This window comes from Hemiscyllium ocellatum, chromosome 37, assembly GCF_020745735.1.
Source record: "Hemiscyllium ocellatum isolate sHemOce1 chromosome 37, sHemOce1.pat.X.cur, whole genome shotgun sequence".
In the NCBI taxonomy this organism is placed as follows: domain Eukaryota; kingdom Metazoa; phylum Chordata; class Chondrichthyes; order Orectolobiformes; family Hemiscylliidae; genus Hemiscyllium; species Hemiscyllium ocellatum.
The window spans coordinates 24,132,793-24,150,996 of NC_083437.1; the positions used below are offsets into that span (position 1 = coordinate 24,132,793).

The 18,204-nt window shown below is 39.8% G+C and overlaps 1 protein-coding gene across 1 annotated transcript in view; it reads left to right on the forward strand.

The window, feature by feature from the left end:
* Positions 1–18,204, forward strand: part of sdf4 (stromal cell derived factor 4) — an 82,595-nt gene that overhangs the window by 44,127 nt on the left and 20,264 nt on the right. Inside the window, exons 2-3 of the mRNA XM_060851997.1 lie at positions 4,335–4,471; positions 12,371–12,484. Of these exons, the coding sequence (XP_060707980.1) occupies positions 4,335–4,471; positions 12,371–12,484 (251 nt within the window). The remainder of the gene's footprint in view (positions 1–4,334; positions 4,472–12,370; positions 12,485–18,204) is intronic.

The window sequence follows — 18,204 nt, forward strand, 5'->3', positions numbered from 1 at the left end:
TTGGAAAAACAATGCAACAGCATATAAAACAGTAATTGCTACTCCTGGAATTTGAGAAAAACACCCCCAACACCTAAAATACCTCAGAAATAGGAGCAGCTGTTACAGCCAGAAATTTTTCCCGTCCTCCATCTTGGATTACCCAGAAGTTGAGAGCTGTCTTGCTCTGAGTGTCACTGGTTCTGTGTTGGAGTCCTACCCCAGGAGCTGGGCAAAATATAATGTAGCATTGAGGGAGTTCAGCACTGTTGGTGATACCTAAACTGAGGTCTTTTCGGTCTACTCGTGTATGTAAAAGAACCCAGGACAATCCTTTGCTTTGGCCACCAGCATTTGATGAAGGGAATGTATTTTTCTGTCTTCCCAGTCTTTTCCTTAGTAAAACATTGTAATTCTGGCACTATTTTCTTTTCCAGAAAGGCTGCTTTATATCTTTATATATCCTTTATTTAGTCTAACTGCAGTATCTCTGAATGTGAAGCTCCCCCACAGATCACTTTGGTCCAAACTGCAAAAGGTAGAGAAGGAGTAAAAATTAAAAAAAACTTGGAATTATTTAGCAGTTTTAATGACTGCCAGATGTCTCAAAAGGCTTTATAGCCAATGAGATTCTCTAATGCTAGTCACTTGTAGAATGTAAAAAAATGCAGCAGCTAATGCATGTACAGCAAGTTCCCAGAAACAACAATGCAGTAATAACCCAGATAATCTGCTTTTTGTGAGGCTGATTGAAGGATCAGTATTGGCTCGGCAGTGATGTGGTGATAATACTATTGAGGGACTAAATTCAGAACCCAGGCAAATGTTCTGGTGACATTGGATCCAATCTCAATGTTGCAGAAGACTAACATTGAATTTAAAATCTGGAAGGAAAAGAATTTGCAAGTTAGTTGAAAAACAATCCTATCATAAAGGGAAGTGGTTGTGGATGCTGGCCATCACTAAGTGCAGGTGTTCCTTCTCTTCAGTTGCTACCCCAGTAACCTTTTCATCTATCATGAAACCGGAATTTGGAATGTTGATTATGCAATGGTTGGCACTGTTCATGACTCTTCTGATACTGAAACAGTCCATGTTCAGATACAACATGACCTGTATATGTCCAGGCTTGGCCTGATAAATGGCAAGTAACATATTGCTGCAGAGATGCCAGGCAATGAGCATCTTCAACATGGGGGAATGCAAATCTCATACCTTGATGTTCAATAGGATTACCATCATGGTTGACATCCTAAGAGTTAACATTGGTCCAGTTTAGTTTTCTAGTCAGCCAAATGGAATGCGTTGCCTGGGAGGGTAACTGAGATGGGAAACCTTACAATCTTTAGAGTATGCTTGGATGAGCACGTGAAATGTCATAATATTCAAGAAAGTGGGACTACTCTGGGAAGTGAGACTCATGCAGGTTGTGGTAAGGTATAATTTTATCAGACTTAACAAATTATACCATGTTGCATGATATCAGGACAGCTGACTGACAATTTTGTCAAAGACAGATATGTGAGGCAGTTACAGAGATGGAGTGTGATAAGAAGACCCTGGCGCGATTTGAAAACCTGGAGAATGTAAACATTGAGACATTACAAGACTAGGAGGTAGTGCGGGTCAAGGAGCACAGGGATGGATGGGACTTGGAGAAAATTATAACACACAGTTTGGATGAACTCCTGTTTACAGAGAGTATATTGTAGGGGACTAACCAGAGAGGTCCAAAACAAACATTGTGGGCAATAAATTTTATGCAGGAGGAAGAAAATTCCTGCTGATTAATCAATTACAGGATTTAAGAAAAGAAAGCAAGAATACTGGAAATCGTACCTTAACCCTGTTCTAGTTTTCTCACTCCATTTCTGACAGACTGGCAATGTATCATCAGTGTTTTCTGTTTTCCTCTAAATGGTTATGGCTGCTTTTTTCTCAGAATAGTTGCAGCTTACTAACTGATGCTCTGTATTAGTGCTGAACTCAATTCAATTACTGTACAACATAAGTCAGCACTAATCAAAGAAATTATTGGAGAAGTTAAGTAGACATGATTGCTTCCAAAAGCATTGCATTATGAAAATCGCTTTGTAGGAGCTGTGAAAGCAGTAGTTTTTCACTAAGTGCAGTCATTAGATATGACATTGGCTGTCCCTGATTCATTTATGAATATAGTGTGTATTTATTTTTAGAAATGAAGTACTTACCACATATTTTCCAATTACCACCTCTCCCTGACCTCTTATTAAAAAAAAACTTAAAATGTAGGACTAGAAGTAGACTATTTGGTTCATAGTCTTTTCTGCCATTCAGTTAGACCGTGCCTGCTCTGATAATCCTCAACTCCCCAACTGCCTATTCCCATTATCCTTAATTCCTTTACTGATTGAAAATCTTGGATATACCTAATGAGTCAGCCTCTACAGCCCTCAGTGGTAAATAATCCACAGATTCACCATTCACAGAGAGCAGCGTTTCTGTTAAGCTGCGCACTGCTGCACCATTATTCCATGTCTGTTGATTGGTATTGGCATGCCAATAGTGACATTGACTTCTGGGTCCGTAAAGCCCTGCCTCATATGGACCTTCGATGCTGAGGAAGCCAGTAAGTAATTTTAAGGGAAATGCTACCTGAGCAAAGAAATTTCTCCTTATTTCTGCCTTAAAAGGGCAACCTGTTAGTCTGAGATAATTCTCCTTGAGGTATGTTTGCTCGCTGAGCTGGAAGGTTCAAAGGTTCGATTATACTCCTGGTTTTGGACTTTTCCATAAAGGGAAGCAATCTCTCAGTATCTCCCCTGTCAAACACGCTAATAATATTTTGTTTCCTTGAGGTTACCTCTGTTCTAAACTCCAATGAATCAAGGCCAACTTAGTCAACCTATTCTCGTAAGAAAATCCACCCATACCCAGGGTCAACCTTGGATTACTTTTTCTGAGGGTTGTGAATCTGTTATTAAGGATATTCAAGGCTGAGAGTTTTAATCAGTAAGGGAATCAAGGGTTATGGAGAAAAGTAGAAAAATGGAGTTGCAAATTGTTTTGAAGTGGTTGGAGATACATTTGGTGGTCTTTCACATTTGTGGACTGCGAAGCTGATGTCTGAGTTCTGTCCAGGTAATTGCTGAATGGAATCCTTCCAGAAATTGTGATCAATTTGCATCATGTGATCAGTGGCAATTGTGATTTAGCTTAGCAAAGTTCATGTTAAAACTATTTAGGACAATCTTGTCTTGTGGGAGTGACACTTTACTTTGAAACAGAAGCGTGCAATTTAATTTGTTGAACTGAATCACAAGTCTAAAAGCACAACATCGTCAACGGTTTGAGATGTAACTCATTTAACTTTGCAAGTGCAATTTTAATAAGATAAATTAATTTGTCTGGAAAGTCTTTATGATGAATACATATGATTAAACATTGACATTAAAAGTAGAGTGTATTAATTGAGGTTTCACTAGAGCAGGTATGAAGGGACTTCAGTTGAGTTGGGAGGTTTGTTGTAATATTTCACTCTCCATATTAGATTGAATAAAATTTGCTTTCTGTTCTGTCCTTCACTAGCTGGCTTTCTTGAATATACATTTGCACAGTCTTGTCAGCTGTAAATCTGTTTGGCATTAATCCATCTTAAATTTCTACTCTAAGATCTAGATACCCAGATCACTCGCTGCGACAGGACTGAGATCTTTATTTGAACATGAAAGGAATGTAGCTTTTTCTTGTGGGCAATTGACATATCAACTGTTTAGCAACCAAACTGGTTAATGGCAAACCGCTGGAGTAGCTCTGTTTGTATTGTTCTTCAGATTGGTTCCACAGGTCGGCGCAGCATCGACGGCCGAAGGGCCTGTACTGCGCTGTAATGTTCTGTGTTCGCTGACAGTTATAGAGAACAGAAACATGATTGCGACTACAGGGTGCTGAACATGATGAATGTGAAAAAGAGGTTTCCTCTTATGGGAGAGTCCGGAATAGAGGGTCACTGTGTAAAAATGAGGGTCACATTTAAGAGATGAGAATCTTTTTCTCTGAAGATTATGAACTCTGTTTCCTCTGTCTTTGAGAAAGAGAGTTCTAGAATATTTTCTCAACAGAACTAGATACTTGATGAACAAGACAATGGAAAGTTATCAATGTTAGGCAGGGATGTGGATTAACCATGATCTTATTGAATGATAGAGCAGGTTCGAGGGGCCGAATAGTCCACTCCTGCTATTTCACATTCTTCATATGTCAAAGGATCACAGCACCTTCAAGATCTAATGTCAATTGCTTTGTCAGTGTTGCAAAACATTAAATTATTTTCTGCTTAACAGCAAGGCTCACCAGTGTACTGTATTCCTCTTCAGGGTTGATATCAATGTCGACAAGAAAATTAGTGCGAGTGAGATGCAGCGATGGATCATGGAAAAAACCGAGGAGCATTTCCAACAGGCCAATGAAGAGAACAAACTGCATTTCAAAGCTGTTGACCCTGATGGAGATGGTAATGTAATTTATTTTTGTGTCCACAAAACTTCTTCCCTCCCTAAATCTCTCTCCCTATCCTTCCACCTATAACATCTTCCAAAGAATACTACCTACCAAAACAGTTACATTATATAATTCAAATAGCAAAATAAATTTTCCAAAAACATTATTTAAGGATTCTAAATGTTCCACTGCTAATATTTGTTACAATCCTCAAAGACAGAGCTTTTAAAGAATGGTTCTCTCAGTCATAGGGGAGTTTCCCAAAGGACAGGATTCCATGTTTTGAGACTTTTAATGTAACAAACAAAGTAAAACCTAAATAGTTCAAACATTCTTTCATTGGGCAACCAATACAGTGAACTTTCTTTTAAAGAAGTAATTTTGCATTAACTAACTCACTCAAACCAAATTTGTCTATCAAAATCCTTTCACTATGCACATTGCTTTTGGTAGATTAGAAGTATTAGAAAGAATTTATGGGATATTGGCATCAGTACTGGGAAAAGAGAGCTGTTCTGTTAGGATATTATTATCTTGGAGTTTTCTTTAGTTTAGCTCCTAACTGTTCAAAATGCTTCAACGGAACCTCTTCTAGAACTATTGGTGTTGTTGGTTGCTACAACCTTGGCTATTTTCAGAATCTTCTGTTTTTTTTTAAATCATCTGATTAGTTTTCCTGACATCTCTTGAAGCATTTGCTGCTTTTGAGGTCATTGACTTCCTCCTTGTAACTACAATACTTGTTGCTTTTTCTCCACCCTTTTTTCTTGTGTCTTTGGCACAATTTGGTGGTTAGGTTTTCAGTTCTGATGAAGAGTACAATCTGATAAGTTCACCTGCCTTTCGTCATAACATGTGCTGAAAGATGTCTTGCAATTTATTTTCGATATGAACGAAGTTCTGTAATGAATTTGTTTCCTTTTGATCCCCCTTCCTGCAGCCTTAATTTCTTGAAAGAAACTGGTATTAAATATCCTCTGATAATGTTAATTCCGAACAGATGGCAGTCAGGAAACGATGCATTGATCATGGATCAAATATATCAGTATTCTAATCAGTTCCATCTATTAGCCACCCCATTCTCACAGCAAGTAGTAGTTTTCTGTAAAGTTACATCTAGCTGAAGAGCTCTTTTCAGTTAGTTACATTTAACCATTTAGAGTTACGGAATATGGAAATATTAGGAAATGAAAGGTATAGTTAGTTTGCAGGTAACACCAAAATTGGAGGTATAGTCAACAGCGAAGCAAGTTACCTTAGAGTACAAAGCAGATGGAGTTTAATTTAGATAAAGGCGAGGTACTGCATTTTGGAAAAGCAAATCAGTGCAGGACTTTACACACTTAATGGTAAGGTCCTGGGGAGTGTTACTAAGCAAAGAGACCTTGGAATGCAGGTTCATAGTTCCTTGAAAATAATGTCATAGGTAGATAGGATAGTGAAGACAGTGTTTGATATGCTTTCCTTTATTGGTCAGAGCATTGACTATAGGAGTTGGGAGGGCATGTTGTGGCCTTGGCCGCTTTTGGAATATTGCATGCCTTTCTGGTTTCCTTCCTATTGGAAGGATGTTTTGAAACTTGAAATGGTTCAGCAAAGATTTACAAGGATGTTACCAAGGTTGGAGGGTTTGAGCTCTAGGGTGGGGCTGTTTTTCCCTAAAGTGTGAGGTGTGACCTTTATAGAGGTTTATAAAATCATGAGGGCATGGATCAGATAAATCGACAAGGTCTTTTCCCTGGGATGGAGGAGTCAAGTACTAGAGGGCATAGGTTTCGGGTGAGAGGGGAAAGATATAAAAGGGACCTAAGGGGCAACATTTTCATGCAGAGGGTGGTGCGTGTATGGAATGAGCTGCCAGAGGAAGTGATGGAGGCTGGAACAATTACAGCATTTAAAAGGCATCTGGATGGGTATATAAATAGGAAAGGTTTAGAGAGATATGGGCCAAGTGCTGGCAAATGGGACTAGATTAATTTAGGATATCTGTTTGGCATGGACGAGTTGAACCGAATGGTCTGTTTCCGTGCTGGAATCAGATCCTAAAAACAGGACACTAAGAAATACAATGTTGGAAAAAAATCTAGGCAAGGAACGATGTAACAATTAAGAATACAGGGGAATTTGGCTCATCAAGCTTTTTGAAAGAGCAGTCTAGTCAGTGTCTGATGGTCAGCTGTCCACTCCCCAACTCCTTCCCCTCAGCTTTTTATTTCTTTTTCAGGTACTTGTTCAATTTCCTTTTGGATGTTGTTGAATGAACTAGCTTCACCCACTTTTTCAGGCAGTGTATTCCAGACCATCAGAACTGTCTTTATTTTTTGCTCAAAACTCTTACCGTTATCTTCTTTGTTTTGCTAATTATCTTAATCTGTGTCCTCTGCTTGCTAGTTCTCCTGCCAATGGAAATTATTCCTCCGTCTTTCTATTCAAACCCTTCCTGATTTTGAGCCTCTACTAAATCCCTGTTCCAGGGTGAGCAATCACATACATCAAGTGATTGCATGACCTTTAATGCAAAGTCAGGAGTTGTCATGCACTGGTTAGTTCACCACCACAGGAAGTTGTGTCCTGTGAAACTAGTGGTTTAAGCGGTGGTGGTCACAGTGAAACAAATTTCCTGGACCATTATTTACATCTGACACATGTAATTGCAACGATAAAAGTCTGCCTTAGATGTGGTTTGTGCTTTTGTAGTATGATGAGCCACCATAGTCACAACTGTTTGCGGCAGGAATTTGTAAGAACAAAATATGTATATAATTTGATGAAGGGAGCTATGAGAAAGGCAAACAAGACTGTGTTGTCTTTCTGTTCCCTCAGATAAACTCATTTTAATAAGATTTGTAAGATCACATGCCAACTTTAAATGGCAAGCAGGCACATTTTTATACTTGATTATTAATAACTGCACATTAAACCCTTCAAGTTTTTAAAAAAATTAATTTGTGGAATCTGGGTGATGCTGGCTAGGCCAGTATGCATTTTCCATCCCTACTTGCCCTGGTGAGGAAGATGGTAATAGGCATGTGATTTAAATATAAAGTCACCATAATTCTATTGGACCATAGGTCTGCGCGCTCATTAGAGAGTCAACTGGGGGTGGTTTAACCTGAGGGTCGTCATGCTCCATTTGAGGGGAGAGGTTGAGAAAAACAGCCCTTTATGGTAACCTCAGCTGATGTGAGATTTGAACTCGTGCTGTTGACATCATTCTATTGTAAGTTTTCCAGCTAACGCAACTTATCCACCTGAGTTTGCTTACTGTCCACATCTTGCTTCATTTGGTTATGGATTGTTTCAGCATTTGATGTGTTGCAAATAGTGGTGAACATTGTGCAATCATTGAATACCCCCACTTCTGACCGTATGATGTGGAATGACCTCCTCTCAGTGAAGTGCTTAATTGTCCACCACCTTTCACAGCATGGCAGAACTGCTGAGCTTAAATCTGATCTGCTGGTTGTGGAATTGTTTAGCTGTGTTTATCCCTTGCTGTTTGGTTTGCAAGTTAGCCTCTTGTAGTTTCACCAGGTTGACCCCTTATTTTTGGGTATGTCTGATCTGGCTCCCGGCATGCAGTTTTCATTAAACCAGAGTTGATTGCCTGGCTTGATGCTAACGGTAGAGCCATGGAGTTGTAAATTGTGTTGAAGTGCCGTTCTGCTGCTGCTGTTGGTGGCCATAGCATCTCATGGATGTCCAGTCTTGAGTTGCTGGAAGTCTATCCCATTTAGCATGGTGATATTACCACACAACAAAACTCTGATCCTATCCAAATTCCCTATTTGCTTCTGTACTTGCTGACCGAGATTGTACCTGATTAAGTAATATCTTGATTTTTTTAAAATTGTAAGCTTTGTTTTCAAGTCCCTCCATGGCCTTGTGCTTTCTGATCTCTACAATCTTTTCCACCCACAACAGCCTTCATCATAATTGTGCTGCTGAAATTCTGATTCTTAGGCATTTTCAATTTTAATCACCCATCACTGGCAGCCATTCCTTCAGCAATCAAGGCTCTTAAGTTCTGGAATTCCCCCAACAAACCCCTCTAATTCTCTTTTTCTTTAGAATGTTCCTTAAAACTAATCTCTTGATCCAAGCACTTGCTTATTCGTTGTTGTATTTTGTTACGTGGCTGACTGTCTGATTTTTGTTTTATTTGTTAAAGATACTATATAGATGCAAGTTTTATTTTTGGTCATGCATTTTCAGCATCTTTTAGTTCCTTATCTAATGTAAATTTTAGTTAAGTATTTTCCAGTTTTCTATATTAATCTGATTCTTTCAAGGACCATGAGTGGGCAGTATTTTGCCACACAAGAGAGACCATTTTCACAAATTGTTTGATTAGGTGTTGGGTCAAGTTTTACAACAAAGGCAGAGGCCATTCAGCTTCCTGTGCTGTTTGTTTGAATGATTTGTCCATTTTAGTTCTGTTCTTCTGATGCCCTTTACAAAAGCAGGTTCCAAGTATTTATTAATTTCCCTTTTTCATAGCATTGTGAACACTGCTTCCTTTTGTTTTTGATAGTGTAAGCCATGATCAGTTAGCCCCCTGTACTGTTTGCATTGTGAAGCATATATTTCTCCAACCCTGTCCCTGCAATGATCTGGTGATAACCTCAAAATGCTTTAAGTCAAAAGTTCCATTTACTCCATACTACTTATGTCAGCTAGAACTTGCCTCTGAGTTGCAAGATTCTTGAGTCAAACCCCACTCCATTGGTTGAGCCCATTCCAATGCAGGCTTTTTGATGAGACTTCAAACTATGGCCCTATCTGTTTGGGTAAATGTTGAGATTCTGTGGCACTACTTCAGGGAAGACACAGTAGTTCAGTGATTAGCACTGCTGCCTCAAGCGTCAAGGACCTGGGCTCAATTTCATCCTCTGGTGACTGTGTGGAGTTTGCACATTCAGCATAGGTTCCCTCTGAGTATTCTGGTTCCCTCCTACAATCTAAAGACATGCAATTAAGTGGATTGGCCATGCTAAATTGCCCATTATTGTCCAAGGATGCATGGTTTAGGTGGATTAGCCATGGGAAATGCAGGATTAGAGTTAGGGTAGGGGTCTGCGCCTGGTGGGATTACACTTCAGAGGGTCAGTCTGGACTTGATGGGCTGAATGGCCTGCTTCCACACTGTTGGGATTCTATGAGTAGTTACTTAAGGTTATGATCAATTATATCTTGATCAACATCAGTGAAAAAGCTGATCAGGTGATGAGCAAGTTGCAGTGCGCAAATTGGCTGTTGTGTTTCCTACATTACGCCAGTGACCACCTTCAAAAGTAATTACTTAGCTGAAAGGTACTTTCAGTTGATTGTGAAAATCATTATATAAATGCAGGATTTGCCTTTTCTGTACTTTTTTTTTAAAACCAGTCTCAACTCCCTGTCTTCCTTTTTAAAACTGTCCTCTAATGAGGCTACTTACAATACTCTTAGCCAAGAAGTGGATATAAACCAAAGAGCTAACAAGAGCTGTGTTGTTGTGCCATATCCAGAGAGTATTTCTGGTTGTTAAATTATTTTGTGACGGCTGTGATGAGTCTTTCATCAATTCAGAAGTCACATGACACCAGGTTCTAGTCCGACAAGTTTATTTGAAATCTCAAGCTTTCAGAGCACTGCATTTTCATTAGGTGATTCTAAATAAACCTGTTGGACTAGAACCTTCTGACTTGGCCTACCCCAGTCCAACATCAGCACCTCCACAGTATTTCATAAGCCATTGAATAAGCTGATCAGCACCATGAACTACAGTAATCTCCCCAACAGTCCAAAATACTATCCAAATTGGCATCTACCTGAACCAAGGAGTTCACATTTCTCAGTGGTAAAAAGAATTGCTTTCCAGATGTGAAGTAAATTATAGCAGTGTTGTGTCAAGCAACAAATTCCTTTAACAATCTTGTCAAACGAAGTACGTTGCAAAATGTTCAGTATAAATATTTTTAGAAACCTATTTGTTGGATGTTTTTGGACTTGAAGTAAAATTATTTCTGCAAGGCTTATGTTTCTGGATTTCCTTTTTAAATTTACATTTTCAGGGATTTTAGCAGCCATATATAGCCTGGTTACATTGTTGCTGCAATGATGTGGAGTCATTAAGGCACAGAAGAGACACCGCTAAATACCACCATCAGCCCTGGAACCTGCACAGTGTAGTTGTTTTGATGTGACATGAAGGAAATACAGGAAGAAAAAGTAATGCTACATCATTCCCTGAATAATATACTGTAATTAGCTTGCCAGAGAATATTTAGTGGGCCTCTATTAGTTAACGCAAAGCAGATTACTTATCCTGTATTGTCTTGCTGATAGAAGCATTTCAAAATTCTTCTAAACATTAACCCAATTCTCCATGTCATCCAGCAGTCTGTTGGATATACATACACAACCATTATAAACACAAGAGTACTGTCTTGAGCATAGATCTACTTTCAATCTTTGATCCATTTCCTAATTTATATCTCTGTATTTCCCTCCTTCATTTTTTTATATAAGTGCTTGAGATGGAAGTGTCTCTGGATAGGCCGGTATTTATTACCCATCTTTAAATGCTTTTGAGAAGGTAGTGATAGGCACTTTGGGCTCCTCAAGTCCTTGGGGTGTTGGTACACCCACTATTCCGTAAAGGGCATAGATTCGGAATTTAGGTCAGTGATATAAATCCAGGTCAGGATGGTGCTTGGCTTCAAGGGGAACCTGCAGATGGTGGTACTGTCCTACATGTGCTCATCTCCTTCTAGGTCAGAGAGGTTTGGGTTTAGAAAGTGCTATTTAGGTTTTGGTGAGTCAGAGGATTGTGGATTCAATTCTTATTCCAGGGGCTGGAGTGCAAATGTCAAGGTTGACACACCCTGTGTGATGTTGAGGCAGTGCTGCACTCTTGGATGTGCTATCTTTCAGACTGGACCTGATACCAAGGCCACATCCCTAAAACCCCACATCATCATTTTGAGGAAGAGCAGTGGGTTATATCTGGAGTCCTAGCCAATAATCATCCCTTTACCAGCATCAGTAAAGCAGATAACCATGTTGTAATAACATTGATGCTTGTGGGAGTTCACTGTGTACACAACTGGCTGTGTGTTTCCCATATTTGCCACAATGATTATACTTTGGAAGTGCTTCATTAGCTGTTAAGTGCTTTATGATGTTCTGATGTCATTAAAGGCACAATAGAAATACAGTAGTCCCCCTTTACCTAGAGGAGGCGTTATGCTCCAAGATCTACTGCAGGTGGGTGCGAACCCATTCATTTAAAAGGGAAACGTACCTTCCCAGCAGCCTCCTGGTCCCTGGTTCTGGAACATTCCCTGTAATATGTTCGGGCCCCAGTAAATTGGAAATCGGACTCATAGATATGGGGGTCGCTGTGTAAAAGCTTTTCTCTTTAAATGCTAACTGTTGACCCATCTCCTGAAAGAAAGTCTTTAACACCATTTTTTGAGGTGAAACTGCTCATGTTCTTTTCCAGATGTGGAAGAATACAAGCACTATAGTGAACCCTGTGGATTTCCACTTTTCATTGACAGATTGTAAATCAAGCTTTGCTAAAGTTGTCTCTCTGTAAGTCTGTGTCTGTTGGTTGCTCTCTCGCTCTGTCCCTCCTCTGCTTCAAATACAGGGCAATGACTGCATCAGGCAGAGCAGTGCAAGTGATGGTGGTGGCAAATACTCTTGAGAAGTGGAAGAGAGAACCAATTTTTCTTTGAGTTAAAAATGAATGAGAAAATGGGGCAAGAGTGAGTTTGATGGGGTAATTTCTAACTTTGGGATCAGTTTGAGATCCTGCCTCAAATGGAAACTGTTTAATTGTTTTGCATGAAAGAAACAAATGTCATAGAATTTACTGCAAACACTTTTTGTTAACTTAAAACATATACTGTTTTTTCTGTAGGTCAGGTGTCCTGGGATGAGTATCGAATCAAATTTCTTGCAAGTAAAGGATTTAATGAGGAAGAGGTTGCAGAGAAAATCAAGAACAATGAAGAACTGAAGATTGATGAAGAAAGTGAGTCTGTGTTGGCAATAAACTAACAAAATGCAGACATTTCTCTTTTTCTTTGTGCATCCTATACAAGCTGCTATTAATTTCAAGTTCCAGCCCCGAAAACTAAGCACACAATATTCAAGACTATATGGATGGTAAAAGAACTGGTATTCATTTCAGATGTGTACACAAATGACCATACATCTCTTATAAAGATACTGGCCCAGTAAGTGAAGAACCAAGTTACTGTGGCAGCTGTGCTTCTTTTGGTATTATCTAATTCCAATGAAGTGGTCTGTCGAGAGAGTATGGGGGTGACTGAGCAATCAACCAGCTTAAACTGCCATTGTGCACCTAGTGGTCTTTAAATTCAAATAGCAGCTCAGCTTGCTGTGCCTCTTTCACCATGATCATGGCTAATCTTTGGCTTCAGCTCAACCTTTTTGCCTGCTCCTTGTACTACTTGTTTCTCGGAGAGTCCAAATATCTGTCTATCCAAGCATTAAATTTATTCAATACTGGAGCATCCAAACCCTTTCGAATGTCAACACAGTACATAAACAGAATTTTGGGAATAGGGAATTTGCCTTCCATCTCTGTCTGGTGGAAGGAAAGGGATTGTTTTGGGATCATGGGTCCCTTTTAATGTGAATTAGTATCACCTTTTTTAAAAATAGAAATCCTAATATTGGTCCTGAATGCCACCCAGTGAATCCTGCTTGAAAGACACAGGATGTCCATTAGACAAAGGAGCAGAATTAGGCCATTTGACCCATTGAGTTTCCTCCAGAGGGCAGCCAAGAGTCAACTGCGTTGCTGTGGGTTTGGGTAAGGGTGGCAATTACCTGCCCTATAGGGCATTAGTAAACCAGATGGGTTTTCTGATAATTGACAATTGGTCATCGTTGATGATTAATGCCAGATTTATATTGCATTCAAATTCTACCATCTTCCATGATGGGGTTCAGACTCCAGTCCCCAGAACATTAACTAGGTTTCTAGATTAACAGTTCAGTGATAATACCACTAGGCCATTGCCTTGCCTTTTATTGACTCAACCCCATTCTCCTGCGGTCTCCCTGTAACCCTTGATCTGCTTACTAATCAAAAACATGCCTACCTGAGTCTTAAATGCTCCTCATCTCAGTTCTGATGTCTTATTCCCTTAAGTCTGGGACTGTGCCTTCTAATAGGAACATCATTTTCATGTCCAGTCTTCATTGTCCAGGCCTCTCAGTATTCCATAAGTTTCAATCAGGTTCTGGCCCTCATCCTTCTAAGTCCATTGAGTGCAGACTTAGAGTCCTCAACTTCTCCTCACATGACAGGCCCTTTATCCCCCATTCTTGGAAAGCTCATTTGGACTTCGTCCAATGCCAACACATGCTTCTTTAAATATGGGGCTCAAAACTGCTGACAATAATCCAAATGCAGTCTGACCAGAGCTTGACACAGCCTCAGCAGAACATTTATACTCTTGTATTCTAGTCCACTTGAAATTGATGCGAACGTTGTGTTTGCCTTAACTGCCAACTGAACCCTGCCTGTTAACCTTAGAAGCGTTAGGACTCCCACTTCCCTTTGTGCTTCACATTTCTGAAGCCTTTCCCTAGTGTGTATGAGACAGTAATTGGAACTGGGTCAGATGTAGCTTGATGTCTGGTGGTTGAATAGACTTTTCTGTTTTTTACATGGATAATAGGTCATCAGAGACTATGGTCAGCATCTGTGGAAATATATTTAGCATAGGTGGAAATATTCATTGTGGAGTAAAAGACTGATCCGCTCACCTTAACCTTTCAAAAGACCTTCCGAAACCTGCAGAGCTTCCTGTTTTCTTTACCTCTCTCTGCAAACCTACAAAGTTAAGCGTTGCACAAAACCTCTAAGCGCCCCCTCATGAAGGGTAATTATGCTCACAGTGGTGATGTTATCAGTGTTGTCTCCAAGCCGCACTTAAAATCAGCAAATTTTCAGCTATAACACAGTGGAAACATTTTTGATTTGAAATATCAGGTAGATATTTGCTATTTACATCTGGGGAAATTTTTGCATTGCTTAATCCGCCACTGAAGGGGTTAACTTTTAGATGTCAGAAAACTGAAAATACCTTCTGTTCCACTTAAGGACTCATTTGTGAATCAAGTATTGAGAGTATTGACTAAGCTACAATTTAATATATTAGTTCACCTCTCTCATACACCGTTTTGTTCTGTTCTGTTAAATTAATTCCTTGTTTATGCCTAAATGTATAGCACATTAACAAACTGATTTACATTGCTGTGATTTCTTACATAGTAGGCTTTCTCATATTACATTTGCCAGTATAGTGCCAATAACTGGGTAATTATTGTTCTGGATTGATACTAGTGAATGTCCTATGCCCAGTTTGATGCCAATATTGTATGTCCTGCCTGAGGTTCATTAGCCAAAACTAAACATTGTACTCCAAATAACATTTAACTGAGTCACTGAATCTTCTCTTCTGTGTTCTAACACCCTTAAGATAGGGATTAGTATTCCCAATATTTGTTCTTTCAATTTTTCTATAATGTCTTTACTTGGACACTCAAATTTCTTTCCATTCAAGATAATTAAATGTGAAATCAGGGCAGCACTTGTGAATATGGTCATTTACAGAAAGAGAGCGTGGGTCAATCTACATTAAATAATAAAATTTAAATTGTGTTTTATAGTTTAAATAGTATAGTTTTTGATAAGTCAATCCCTAAGGAACTGATATTGTCCCTCTTCCTCAACAAAGGCATAGAGGGGCTAAGGATATTAAAGAGCTCTTATGAAGGCTAATGCACCACTCTTTGAAATAATTTTACTTTTGAGATCTGGGGAATGAGAAGGGTTGGTGGGTCGGAGGTAGTCTGGGTTACCATATTCTAGTACCTTCAATTGGTATTCACAGATGTGATGCTGGAAAGAACAAATTTGTGCAACCTCAGCGTGAGGTTGTCTAGCTGAGACCACAACTGTAAGGCTGAAAGCCAACTTAGCTGGCCAACCACAGACATTAAGAGACAGTGGGGCATGATAATTAATCCTTTTGCTTCCTGTGACCAGCTTTGGAGAAAACAAGAGAAACACTGACTACAGTTTAGAATATCAGCTGAGAGGTGAACAGGGCCAAGACATTTTTAAGATGCGAGCAGTGAAAGAGATTGGCCAGTAAAGTGAATATTCCACTCATTAGCCAAGGTGATATGGCATCTTTGGTTATTTTCTTCTATGATGAGGGATAATACTGAAATTGAGTTATATTGCAATGAGATTTACTGCAAATATTCTATTCATTTCACAATTTTAAAATAATTCAGATTGGTGAGACAATCTGAGACATATTATCATGGAAAAGATATTTGCCACTAATGATGAAGTCTTGGTCATAAGAATCAGGAAGGTCTTGTGGTGCAATGGGTTGCATTCCTGTCTCTGAGCCAGAAGCTCCGGTTTCAAGTCCCACCGCATGGATTTGTCTTCCATGATAGAAGCATTCCTTATGTGGTTCAGCAGATTGATTATTTTGCCTACTCATGCTTCCCCTCTATTCCCCAAAGAAAAAGAACTAGTTGTGAAGACATAACACACAACAAACAGACGTGGCATAGGAATTCCTTCTGGGAAAGATCAGTGTCATCAGGCTTGAAATCTATTGCATGGAGCAAAGGGGAAAGGGTAGAATGTGAACCTGAGGTCATCAGGTCAGTGGAGCAGTGACGGTGAAAATGGGAGGCGGTAATTCTGAATTTTGTAATAACATTCTATGGTAATTGAAATTTGGCTGTTGCCCTTATTGAGGTTTCTTTTTAAATTTTATGTAGGTCCGTGGTTAGGGCTTCAAACCTATCAACCTTTCTGGTCCGTTCTTCTGTCTGGATAGTCTGCTATTCCTGAATCATTGGAGAATTTGAGTAGACCTGGTTAGCTTTATGAATTGGTCACTCTTGTGCATTAGAAACAGTCAGGGCTCAAACATCACATTCCATTTAATATCTCCTTCCTCTAACTGTATGTATCTGATGACCACCTTCCTTCAGTCAATGATTTCAAGCAAAATTCTAGTCTTGATGTTATTGTTTAGGTTCTGTAACAGCTGAAAATGTGTTGCTGGTTAAAGCACAGCAGGTTAGGCAGCATCTCAGGAATAGGGAATTCGACATTTCGAGCATAAGCCCTTCATCAGGAATGAGAGAGAGTAGCCAAGCAGGCTAAGATAAAAGGTAGGGAGGAGGGACTTGGGGGAGGGGAGATGGAGGTGGGATAGGTGGAAGGAAGTCAAGGTGAGGGTGATAGGCCGGAGTGGGGTGTGGGCAGAGAGGTCAGTAAGGAGATTGCAGGTTAGGAGGGCGGTGCTGAGTTGAGGGAACCGACTGAGACAAGGTGGGGGGAGGGGAAATGAGGAAACTGGAGAAATCTGAATTCATCCTGGTTGGGTCCAAATTTTGTTGGTTGGAATGTAGTTCGGAGTCCGTGTGGGATCAGTCGGTTCCTTAGGCAGATGCTGAGGAAGGAGATGTGGCTGTGGTAACGAGTCTGTTTGAGAACGTGGCTGAAGAGTTTCTGTGCAGAGGAGATGACCTGGGGGGTGCAGTGAGAGAGGGACTCACTGAAATCCTTGTAGAGGGAGGAAGAGAGCTTCTTCAAGGAAGGCATCCTTGCAAGAGGATTCGCAGTAGGTTAAAATCTTTGAGTAAAAAATGAGGTCTGCAGATGCTGGAGATCACAGCTGAAAATGTGTTGCTGGTTAAAGCACAGCAGGTTAGGCAGCATCTCAGGAATAGGGAATTCGACGTTTCGAGCATAAGCCCTTCATCAGGAATGTGAGGTTCTGTAACAGGCAAGTGTTTTATGGAAGACCTTGTGGAAATGCACCAACACTGCATTTTTCTTTGCTTTTCACTTCCACAAACCAAAAACTTAGTTATTTAAGCACCATCTTGCCCATTTTGACAAGTGTTAGCTGTAGTTTACTTAGTCATTATAAACTAACAGAATTGGTTCCATTTTCCTGCCCAAATTATTGATGTTGGACTGATTTCCCACATCCAGTTAAGTTTTGTTTGTTTGAATGTGATGGAAAGTGTTTAACTGAGTATCATTATGAAAAGCTCTTAACAAATTGAAGCCAGTATACACTTTTTTTTTAAATGGGAAAGCAATGAATCATAGTATCTGGTTGTTGTTGTAATTGCAGGATGGAAGCAGTGGTTTTCCTAAAGATCAGTACCAGGACACTTGCAGTTTTTACAAAACATAATTGGCTTTGATTTTAGAACAGAATAAAATGCAAAATCTACAAAGCTTGGAGTGACAAACAGGAAAACTTGAGTCACTTGAAACTGGTCTTTATAAGGTGGACATGGAAAGAGTGCTTTCTCTTGTGAGGGTGTAATGTTTCAAAACTAGTGATCACCCTTTTTGGACAGATGAGAATTCTTTCCTGAGCTTTGTGCAGCTTTGGATTTTTGTCTTAGGAGGTGGTGGAAATGGAGTCATTGAATATTCTTACGGTTGGCATAGATAAAGTCTTGTTGGGCAAGGGTATCAAAGGTTACCAGGAATGAATGGGAATGTGGGGTTTGAAGCACAAACTGATCAGCCAAGATTTTGCTGAATGGCAGAGCCAGCTCAAGGGGCCAAGTGGTTTTCTATTTTGTGTGCTTTTGTGTAACAGAACATGGCTAGGCTAGCAGGATGGGCAGACATGGAGTAGAGAAGTTTGAGGTGAT